Source organism: Lethenteron reissneri, chromosome 72, assembly GCF_015708825.2.
Source record: "Lethenteron reissneri isolate LAM-NWPU_2019-01 chromosome 72, ASM1570882v1, whole genome shotgun sequence".
NCBI classification, from domain to species: Eukaryota; Metazoa; Chordata; class Hyperoartia; order Petromyzontiformes; family Petromyzontidae; genus Lethenteron; species Lethenteron reissneri.
In genome coordinates, this window is record NC_083850.1 from 5,060,997 (window position 1) to 5,073,398 (window position 12,402).

The following is a 12,402-nucleotide window of genomic DNA, read 5'->3' on the forward strand; positions in this document are numbered from 1 at the left end:
TGTGGTTTGGCTCTCCAACACACCATTGTGCTGAACTAGTAACGAATTAGCATGTCCTGTTCACGTGACAAACCTTACTAATTGGGTGTGTGGGTGGTGGCGGGTTTAACGACACATTTTCATATTTAGGCGATTTATGGATACGGTATTCGAATTCCATTAGAAGTATTAAAATCGCAATCTGCTCATATAAAAGAAAGCTTACGTTCAATCGACCTGGGAGTTGGATATGCTAACTGTGGGGGTGCAGGGTTAGAATCGAATTCAAATTCCTAGAATAACAATATTGTCGTATTAGCATTTTACTGTGCTTGACTGTATGTTATGTGTAAATGCAAATTATTAGTCGTAAATGCGAGGCAGGGGTTAAGAGGTGCATGTTTAATCCAGTGTTCGTCTCGATCAACCAAAATTAGTACAAAGTCGGTCATAAAGGAGTGCGAGTTCTTTCATGAATAGTATTCGCTGAGCCCCCAGATACTAACCTACACACAGTTATTGTTAAACAAAGCAACGTTTAGTCACTTAATTCTCAGCTCAGACATGATCATCGCATTCATTTCCAAAGATGTGTGGGGTCCCGCGAGAGCAGGGCCTGGCTACAAATAGTCGAGCAGCAGAAACAGCAGAATCAGAAGTAGTTGCGTCGCCCTCAAAACGTGTTGCTGCTGCTGCTGTTGTTGCTGCTGTTATTGGTGCTGCTGTAGTTACTTCTGTTGCTGTTATGTATTGGGTGGTGGCTCATTTACTCATCACCACCCATAATCATCACCAATCATCATTATCACTATCAACTCACCATCACCAACCATCACAACCAACATTCATCATAACCACCACCAATCATCCATCATCATCACCACCCATAACCATCACCACCCATCATCATAAACTCACCAATCATTACCACCACCCATGATCATTACCACCCATCATAATCACTACACGTTATCATCACCAACCATCATCATTACCACCCTTCATAATCACCACCCACCATCATCACCACCATCCATTATCAAGAAACATCATCACCACCCATCATAAATAAACAAACACAAACAGCTCCAAACATAGATATGTAACCTGACACAGACATAGATAACAGACACACACAAATAAACAATCTCATTAACAACTAAATTATAAAAATCCCTAATTACCACTGCCAGGATAGGTGCACACAGACACATCCTTTACACAATAATAATTCACATGGAACTCAAATTCACACTTAGTACAACCACCTCACTTACTTAAATATAACTACAGATCAAAAACCCTAATAAAACCTGAATTTAAAAGTAAATAAACCAATGGGATTGTGTCTATACGCTTGAAATGTAATTAATGAAATGCAAGTTAATAATTCCAATTAAACAAAAAATAACTACGAACAAATATGAAGCCTGAGGCCTAGGTATATGCCAGGCCTGATGGCCAGGCATCGCTTCAGTCCTCGCCGCAGTAACGGCGACATCAAAGACAGCACAAAGCGAGGGGGCAAATGTTGAATGTCGAACCGAGGGCTCTGCTGTTTCCGGTGACGCACACCACCAGCACTGCACCACGTGGTGCGCCCGCCAAGCGCGTGGGGGCGGAGCTTCGCTGTAGTGACGTCACCTCTGTTACGTCATAGCCACGCCTCCACCCGCAGTCGAGAGGAATGCGCACGAGTGAGCAGCAGAAGAAGAAGCCTTTGCAGAGCGAATCGTCAACGAGGTGAGCGTCCCTGTGGGAACCTCATTTGTCAGTAAAAATATGATAATTGTTTTTTACCCTTCTATCTGGCAACAAAACTGACACCTTTTTACAGTGCGCCTTTTGGCGTCATCAGGTCCAACCCATGTGAGACTAGGCTCTAAGGAAAGCTGTCTCGGGTGTGGACCAATCAACTTCAAGGACAGTGCACATTATCAGAGTTATGTTCTTTTGTTTGTATTATGACTGCAAGTATTGCGGTCTATGCAAACATGACTCCTTGTAAAAAGGTGTCAGTTTTGTTGCCAGATAGAAGGGTAAAAAAACAATTATCGTGAGCGCCCCTGTTGACGATGTGTGTTGTTTATTTTTATTGCACGTTTTGACTACAAACTAAAGCTTCATTATTTTTGTGTATGTTGCTATTTGGATTTTCTGCAACCAAATTAGGACTATTAGTTAGATTACTTGGCATGCTCTGATATGTTGCTGTTACTGTCATTGTTTAGACCCAAAGCAAGTTAACATTTAAAACGTTCATAATTAACCTGTTTAAATCTCATGTAATATGATTAACATGTCTATAATTATTGTGTTCTGATTGCCTGCATAATTGTGCCCTGCATTACATGTATTGAATGTTATCCAACACGGGGGAGGAGTCTGCCTTTTAGTTCAGACCCAAGCTGCTGCCATAGACGTCTCCTATCTGTGATGTCACAGCCACATGGGCGGTATCTCTGACATCAAGTGACCTACGACGTCATTCTCGGGTTATAACAAATGATTTAAGTATGGTCATTTGACCCCAATGACCTACAAGACATAGGGGGGCCTTTATCAAACAGTCGATTAATACAAATGGGCTGTGCATCAACATGCTTGTCTGGATTAGAGGTTAAACATCACGGTTATGTCTGGCGATTATGTTTAATGCAATAGGCAGTTGGAATAAACATGTTCGCGTGGGTGGATGAGTGAGTGACCTGATGCACGCGTGAGTGGGCAAACAAGCGAGTGAGTGGACTTGTAAAACAAACGGCACGAAAGTGATTTGATTGGTACAGCGAGTGGTCAAATATGTAATAATTGAGAGGATGAGTGATTCAAAAGGCTGATAAATCTGAGCGTTTTTACAACCTCCCCAGGCCCTCCAACATCAAACCGAAACTATTCCTTCCCAACAACATGGACAGACAACGCAAGTGGGCTGAGATCTTGGAGGACTATGATGGTAAGTCCCAAATACCTTATGCTCTCATACTCTGATGGTGCATTGTCTTTGAGTTGTGCGCCTTTTGGCGTCATCTGGTCCAACCCATGTGAGACTAGGCTCTAAGGAAAGCTGTCTCGGGTGTGGACCAATCAACTTCAAGGACAGTGCACATTATCAGAGTTATGTCTTTTGTTTGTATTATGACTGCAGGTATTGTGGTCTATGCAAACATGACTCCTTGTAAAAAGGTGTCAGTTGTGTTGCCAGATAGAAGGGTAAAAAAACAATTATCCCAAATACCTGCAGCACGTGGTTTTTATGCAGAGGAGGCAGCTCCCTGATTAATTATTTTTAGTGGACGTGGCTTGGTGGTGATGGGAAGAGGTAAACGGTCAAGGGTGGCAGACAACATGGATTTAGAGCTGCGTTTCAGCCATATTGGTTTAATTTGGGGTCTCAACTTTATGAAATTGATGATCTCAACATGCTTACAAAAATATTACTTGTAATGTTTTACTGCCATGTGACTAATGTTTCTCAACAGCAGGTCATGTTATGTGTTAAGAGGTAATTACAAGAATCTCAGAATTAGTTGTGTGAATATCCACGTGCTTCGTTCTCTAATACATGACTCGTCCTTTGAATTAATTTTGTTTTCCGTAGCCCGGGAGTCATGGCGCCAGTCGACCACGTGGGGGGACATTATGGATGAAGTGGACCCTTTCCCAGGCCAAAGCTATGAAAATCGTTCCCCAAAGGTGTGTATGGGGTCTATGGGAGTCAAACACCACATTCTCTCCACACTCCCACACCATTGCACCAACACATCACTACACCTCACATCACCACACCATCTCTTCACATCACCTTTCTCATCACACCACACCACCACCAACTCAATACAATATACTCTCAGGTTTTTCGGTAAAGTCACGTATGTGACTCTTTCTTAGGTTTTTTCGGTAAAGTCACAGACGTGAGTATGAATCCTTGCAGTCACGAAAGCTTCAATTCGAGAATCAATACAATAGCATAGAGCCTCATAAAGCGTCAATACCATCACAAGGCACCGTCTCTCCAGAACATTCCACAATTTCACCTCTCCGTATCACAACACCATCTCCCAACACCATCACTCCATCTCTCCACCATCACGTCATGCCATATCCCACTCGTGCAGGCAAATGAAGTCGCCATTCATTACCAATGAAGACAGAATGATATCAGGCAATCTCATGAATTATGTCTGTGAGCTGATTGGAAGTTGCCATTCCAGTTACCCATTATGGGTGCTGCAATAAAATGTGTCCAGATTATGGGCATCCAGATCTTTACAATAGAACATTCTGTGGAAACTATTGCCCGTGATGATTGTTGCCAACAATCGCCATGAAATCGTTGTAGACTATCACTGCATTAAGTGCGTGTATTGAATTTGTGAGAATATGAGGATGTAACATGTATTTTGATAACATTAGGTGATGGTGTATATTCGTACGTTTGCTAGCATGTTTGCATGAGTTAATGTGCATTCTTGCATCCGTACATAGATGTGCCAGTATGCATTTTTGTTTGTCTATGTGCCCGTCCATGTTTGTGTGCCTGCGAGAATGGATTTTGTCCTGAGTGCACGTCTGATTGGTCATGTGCTTATCTTCGCGTGAACAGAGGAGCATTGGGGAGGTGAATAATTTCAGCGGAGTGAAGCGTCTCCAGGAGGACAAGCGCCTTGCAAAGGAGAAATGCACAATGGAAGAGAAGCGCCCCAATGAGGTGAAGCGCCTCGCCAAGGTGAAGCACCAAACGGAGCAGAAGTGCCTTCGAAACAAAATCCTCAACGACGTAAAACGCGTCATGGAAAAGCGCCTCCTTGAAGAAACGCGCTTCATAGAGGAAAAGCGCCTTCGCGAGGTGAAGCGTCTCAAGGAGAAGCATCTGGAGGAAGAGAAGCGCCTCATAGATGTGAAGCGGGTCAAGGAAGAGAAGCGCCTCATGGAGGAGAAGCGGGTGGAAGAAGAGAAGCGCCTCCTTGAGGTGCAGCGGGTCGAGGAAGAGAAGCACCTCATGGAGGAGAATCGCCTCTTTGAGGTGAAGCGTCTCATAGAGCTGAAGCGTCTCGAGAAGAAGAAGAAGCGTCTTGAGGAGAGGCGCTTTCGCAAGGTGAAGCTCCTCGAGGAGAAACGTCTCATGCAGGAGAAGCGCCTCGTTGAGGTGAAGCGTCAAGAGGAGGAGGAGCACTTGATGGAGGAGAAGCGTCTTGTGGAGCAAAAGTGCCTCGAGGAAGAGCAGCGCCTCGCCAAGATCGAGCGACAATGGCTCCAGACCGCTACCACCAGCAGCAGCACCACTACCACTGCCACCACCACTACCACTGACACCACCTCCACCACCGCCGCCATCGCCGCCGCCACGTCCTCCAATCCTGTGTGGGGCCCAATAGCTCCGAGCTTTGGAGAAGAGGGCTTCCAAGAAGATAAAGCAAACTCCGGAGTTTCAGGATGTACATTGATGACGCGTTCGTTGGATATATGGCCTTGACTTCAACATAGACGCACAGTGAACAAATGTGGTGAACTAATAAGGAAATCATGGGGAATTATATGTTAACGCTTTGGTATTCCTAGAACGGAAAATGGTTTGCATTATACTGGAAATGTGTGAACATAGAACATAATACATATTCCCTTCGAGTTTTGACGTAAAAATGATTGCAGATGAATAAAAACGTATTTTTTACAAATGTTTGTCCGGTCTTTATTTTATAATGTTCCCAGAAAAAACATGTTAAGAGAATTTCAGGTGGAGGATCTCCGTCACACAAGTGTGCCCTTAACCGGCAGCATCTTGGCTGTCTACCCGATTAACACGTGTTCCTTGAGTGGAAAGGTCCCCGTAGTTAATCGTTCATCAACGTACCAGTCCCTAATCCCGAAGTATGTCGGGGATAAACTGTACTTTATAACATGTAAACTGTAATACTATGAACGATAACACTAATCATTAAACGATTATAAACTTATAACCATATACACGGAGGTAAGGTATTATAATATCATTAGAATCACAGTGTGGTCGTATAAGAATCATGCACATGTGAAAATGCAAATCGTTAGTCGTAAATGCGAGGGAGGGGTTAAGAGGTGCACGTTTAATCCAGTGTTAACATTTATTTTAGCATCATATTTAAGGACACTGTTGTTGATAAGAATTCGTCTGGACATGTCATGTGACTTGTTCTACTCGATCAACCAAAATTAGTACAATGTCGGTCATACAGGAGTGTGATTTCATTCATGAGTAGTATTCACAGAGCCCCGATGACACTAACCTACCTAAAGTTATGGTTAAACAAAGAAATCTTGAGTGACTTAATTCTCAGCTCAGACATGATCATCGCAATCATTTCCAAAGACGTGTGGGCTCCTGCGAGAGCAGGTCCTGACTCCAAACAGCTGGGCAGCAGAATCGGAAGTAGCTGCGTCGCCCTCGAAATGTGATGTTGCTGCTGTTGTTGTCGCTGCTGTTGTTGCTTCTGTTGCTGTAATAAACGCAGGGAGGTGGTGTTCCGTGATGGGATGACGCCTTTGATTAAAGCCTCTGATCAAACTCACCCGATTGACGCCCTTGATCGTCGCATTTGATCAACTCTGATATTGTACACTCTCACATGATAAGCTTTATCATAGTGAAACATAATATTATAACCTATGAACTACAACCTATCCATTGTAACGCTGTAAAAGAATATTACCTATTGGGTTTCACTCCCTCGTCGAGAAGGCAGCTCTCTTCCTTTTCTAAAGTTAAATGTAATTTCTCTGCATTCACTTTAAATCGAGGACAAAGTTTTTCCATTTATTCAAAATAAGCGCACAATTACACACCGAGATGCACTTACATATTCACGCATGAAGCACAATGGGCACATTACCCTTCGGTATGTTAATAGACATGCGGATTGTACCTTCCAAAATTAACAATCGAATGCAAATATCCTGAAAGACAAAGGATTGGATCCTAGGGGGGGGAGTTATAAGGCGGCTCAGAAGCAGAGCTCAATGCCATTTCGAGAGGGAACTTGATGAGGTTGGACGCTCGACTCGTCGCTCTGCTGATCGCCCTTCAACCGCGAGACAACGCAGCCTGGCGAGCACAATTGCTGTGTCGACAGTTAGGCGACTTTGCGTCGGGAGAGTTCGTGGCGACATCTTCAGACGGGTTCCAGACATCGATATACCGTGAATCTCCAAGTAAGTGTCTATTTTCGCGGATAAACTCTTAAACGTGTTCGTCGTCAAATTTGCGGTATTTTTTTGCGTCTCGGTTAGACGCGAGTGTCGTTCTTGTTTTAGCAGTTAACAAAATCCACAACTCAACGCTAAACATCATTGCGGCCGATAGCGTACATTTGACTCGATAACACCGGTGCTGTTACTACGCTCACATGGAGCAGAGACGCTCTCCACAGCCCCACGCACACGGAGGCAAGAAGCCATTCAATTGCTCTGTGTGTGGGAAGTCCTTTTCACGGCCATCACATCTTCAGAGACACCAGAGAACACACACGGGCGAGAAGCCATTCCTGTGCTCAGCGTGTGGGAAGGCATTTGCACAATTGTCAACTCTTCAAACTCATCAGAGAACACACACGGGCGAGAAGTCATTCCAGTGCTCTGTGTGTGTGGAGGCATTTGCACACTCGTCAACTCTTCAAGACCATCAGAGAACACACACGGGCGAGAAGCCATTCCTGTGCCCTGTGTGTGGGAAGGCATTTGCACAATCGTCAACTCTTCAAGACCATCAAAGAACACACACGGGCGAGAAGCCATTCCTGTGCCCTGTGTGTGGGAAGGCATTTGCACACTCGGTAACTCTTCAAGACCATCAGAGAACACACACGGGCGAGAAGCCATTCCTGTGCTCTGTGTGTGGGGAGGCATTTGCACAGGCATCAACTCTTCAAAACCATCGGAGAACACACACGGGCGACAAGCCATTCCTGTGCCCTGTGTGTGGGAAGGCATTTGCACACTCGGTAACTCTTCAAGACCATCAGAGAACACACACGGGCGAGAAGCCATTCCTGTGCCCTGCGTGTGGGAAGGCATTTGCACAATCGTCAACTCTTCAAGACCATCAGAGAACACACACGGGCGACAAGCCGTTCCTGTGCTCTGTGTGTGGGAAGACATTTGCACACTCATCAAAACGGAAGAGGCATCAGAAGGTCCACGATGATAGGAAGCTGAAATCAAAAGCTGAAATTCAAGGTGCTGCAATGAGTCCTGAAGATAATTCCACCTTCGATCCCATGCAGTTGGATCCCGAGGGATGGCTGGATGTAATGGAGTGGCTCGAGGATCGAACCGAGAGCTAGCGGTGACTGAAATATAATGTTGCATGCGGTTATACCTATTAAGCTGTCTTGAGTACTTTTGTGTGTAATTCTGACCCTTTGGTTTTGCAGTTCGTTTGAGAGTTTATTGACGTGCAGGTAGTGATTACTTGGTGAAGTGGTGTGATGAGCAGTGGTTGTGAGATGGTTCAATTCCAGACAATATTGTTGTGTTTAAGTCTTCCTGTTGAGCTAAAGTTGGAATGCATTTGTAGTTAGATCTTTACTAAACATTTTTTTTTACGTTTTTTTTTCAAGTATAAAGCTTTTTTTGGTTGGTAATAATCGACTTTAGGATGTACATTGATGACGCGTTCGTTGGACTTCAACATAGACGAACAGTGAACAAACGTGGTGAACTAATAAGGAAATCATGGGGAATTATACTTTAACGCTTTGGTATTCCTGGAACGGAAATGGTTTGCATTGTACTGTAACTGTTTGAGCATATGACATAATAAATATTCCATTCGAGTTTTGACGTAAAAGTGATTGCAAATGAATAAAAACGTATTTTAACAAATGTGTGTCCGTTTATTTATTTTATAATGTTTATAGCAAAAACGTGTTTTAAGCGAGTTTTAGGTGGAGGATCGTCGTCACACAAATCTGCCCTTAACCGGCAGCATCTTGGCTGTCTCTCCATTAACATGTGTCCCTGGAGGGGAAAGGTCCCCATTATAAATCTATTCGCAACGTTACGGCCCCTAATCATCAAGTATGACGTGTGAACTGTAACACTATCAACGATAACAAAAATAGTTAAAATAAATAATCTATTAACTAGTTTCATCATTTATAACACCAAAAACAGAGGTACGGTATTATTAGTTTTGAACAAAATAAACGGAGGTTCGTAATTATAATCGCATAATAATAATTATAATCGCACTGTGATAATCTTAGAATCATACTGTGACCATATGCATGTTAAGTGAATGCGAACCGGGGGTAGGATATGCAAGATTTGAATCTCATTACAATTATTAAAATCCCACGTTAGTCGTATTAGAATAAAACTGTCCACTGTTGGATGAATGTCATGTTAATTGAATCGAATAGCTATATACGGTATGTAAACAGATAAAGTGTATAACAATCACATATTATAACATAATTGCATTTCATATGATGTGAAAAAACTACGTTCATTTAAAAAAACTGAGAATTTCGTGTATAATAGTGTACGTGCAAGCGAACTGTGCTCGTATGCATGTGTAGTGACAGAACGGTCACTACTGTGTTGGCCCGTACGAGGGCTGGGGGCCCCAAGGGGGTGCCTGGGGGGTCACGTGCTGGAGGGATCCGGACCTTCCCAGAGGTGGGGGAAGTGAGGCGTGGCCTGGGAAGTGAGGCGTGGCCTGGGAAGGGAGGCGTGGCCTGGGCGGAGCCGGCCACGCCAGAGAGACGAGATATAAGGGTGGTGTGAAGGCAGAGCAGGGCTGTTCCTGAGAAGAATGAAGACACCTCGTGAAGATGCCAGAAGAGAAGACCTACAGTGAGCGGACTGCCAGCAGCCACCTGGCTGGGTCACGCTGGAGAGAGACTAAAATACAATTGTGTGTTAGCTAGTGTAGGTCGGTGGTCACCACCCTATGTGTAGAGTAAGAGTAACTGTTGAGTAAACGTTGTGTTAATTAATAAATGAGTGTTGCCTCCCAAGAAGTGTGTGCGCCTAAATTGAACCCATTACATTTGGCATCAGTTGTGGAAAAATAAATATTGCTAGGTGTTATCCTAGGGAAGTAAAATGGGCACACGAAAAACAAATACAAAACTCATCTGGACGTCTTCGTACGACGGGGATGGTGTGACGACCGTCCTTCGGACAGCCCCGGGGATGGCAGCCCCGGTGACAGAGAGAGAGATGGCGCTGCACGCGGAGCGGTGGGACTTGCATCGCACTGCTGCTTCGCCGCCATCGGGAACGGAGCGACGGAGTCGCGGCGAGAGGACACCATCGTCGCTGCGGTGGCTGGCGGGGGAGGCCTGGGCATGCGGGCCACGCGGTGTTCCCGCCATTTCGGCGGCTGGTCGGGGCGCTGTTCCCGCCAAAACGCCGTTCCCGCCATTTCGGCGGCTGGTCGGGGCGCTGTTCCCGCCAAAACGCCGTTCCCGCCATTTCGGCGGCTGGTCGGGGCGCTGTTCCCGCCAAAACACCGCTCCTGCTGCCGAAATGCCGCTCCCGCCGACATCAACGCCTGCAGAGGGGGAGTTCCAGCCTTCTGCTCGAGCGCGAGAGGTGGATGGGTTCGCAAGAGCAGGCCGTGTTCACCATCAAAGATTCTTCAGGCCATTCCAGTGCTCCACCTTGCCGCCCTCCGCTATTCACAGTTTGCCAGGCGAGTTGTGACTTGACAAGCACCCGGCCCCAATAAAAATAATAATAACTTCACCCATCTTGCGTGTGCCGGGTTGCGATCGCGGTTTTTTTTTACTCGCTGGGTTGCGGAACGTGTTCGTCCGGTTGTGTGCGTGAGAAATTGACGCGGCGACCAGTGTTTGTTGTTAATTACGGCGTCGAGATCGGTATCTTCTGGGGGTAGTTAATGATTAATTCGTTGTTGGTGTCCCGAGCTCCGTTGATATCCTGTATGTTGCCGTGTTAATGACTCGTGTTGTTACATCGTTGTGTTGCGAAATCGCCATTGTTATTGTGTATACTGTATGGAGTTTCGCTCGTGATTGTCACTTGCAACTGTCAGAAACTTTGATCGTCATTGTTAACAGTGTATGGAATGTTGGGTACTTGCTTGTGATTATTTACTATGTACGGATTGTCTGGAGTATTGATTGTGTGTGTTGCCATGTGGGGACTGGATGGTGCATTGTGCCAAATGATTGACTGTACGAACTTCGTATACTGCATATACTGTATTAATCAATTCGGCGATTCTTGGGGTTTGTGTACAGTTTTTTTCTCTCAAAATTCGAATGCCCTGAGTCCCATGGTTAATGTTGAAGGGGATTTTGAAGTGACAGGTTCGGTTTGTTTCAAACTCACTGGTTGGTTCCTGTCCGTTGTTGCACAGATGATGTCTTTTGTGTGGGAATGCTCCTTGTGTTCTACATGGATCGGGGGTGCGTTTCCGTTAATTGCCGTCAAATTGCATTGCTCTCTCCACTCGGTTGGTACAGCTGCATTGCTGCAATGCGAGTCTCGGAGATGATGTGTACGGATACGGGATGTGAGGTGTATTGTTGTGACCATTGAATATTCGGGATCGTCAAAAAAAAAAAAAAAATTGTGCGTACCTGTTCGGCATTGGATTAGTTCTGTGGGGGATCATAATTCAAATTGTATGTGTTGTGATGGTGTTAAATTGCGATGGTGACATGCTGCCAGGGATTTGGAATTGTGCTGCTGGCTGTCACTATCTTGGGGCGCAGGTCCTGACCAGGATGGCCCAGTGAGTGTTGCGTGTCTAACATGAACGTTGTGGTCCCGTCATGCTATGGCTGACGGCTTGACCTGACAGCCCGGAGATTGAAACACTCCGTGGTATGTCTAGCCTAGTGGGCTGTGCGCTCACATGGCTCGGAGAGTGTGGTCCCGTCATGCTATGGCTGACGGCTTGACCTGACAGCCCGGAGCTTGAAACACTCCGTGGTATGTCTAGCCTAGTGGGCTGTGCGCTCACATGGCTCGGAGAGTGTGGTCCCGTCATGCTATGGCTGACGGCTTGACCTGACAGCCCGGAGCTTGAAACACTCCGTGGTATGTCTAGCCTAGTGGGCTGTGCGCTCACATGGCTCGGAGAGTGTGGTCCCGTCATGCTGTGCCTGACGGCTTGACCTGACAGCCCGGAGAGCGAAACACTCCGTGGTATGTCTAGCCTAGTGGGCTGTGTGCTCACATGGCTCGGAGTGTGTGGTCCCGTCATGCAATGGCTGACGGCTTGACCTGACAGCCCGGAGAGCGAGACACTCTGTGGCTTGTCTAGCCTTGTGGGCTGTGCGCTCACATGGCTCAGGGAGGGTGGTCCCGTCATGCTATGGCTGACAGCTTGACCTGACGGCTCGGAGGTTGAGACCCTCTGAGGCGCGTTGAAACAGTGGGCTGGAGATTCGTAAGGTTCGGGTGGAG

General features: G+C 45.8%; 1 protein-coding gene across 1 annotated transcript in view; it reads left to right on the forward strand.

The window, feature by feature from the left end:
- The window catches only part of LOC133361339 (zinc finger protein 585A-like), a gene marked incomplete at its 3' end in the record, with an annotated part of 56,016 nt that extends 47,941 nt beyond the window's left edge, over positions 1 to 8,075 (forward strand). Inside the window, exon 7 of the mRNA XM_061580271.1 lies at positions 7,410 to 8,075. Within this exon, the coding sequence (XP_061436255.1) occupies positions 7,410 to 8,075 (666 nt within the window). The remainder of the gene's footprint in view (positions 1 to 7,409) is intronic.
- Positions 8,076 to 12,402: the final 4,327 nt, after the last annotated feature.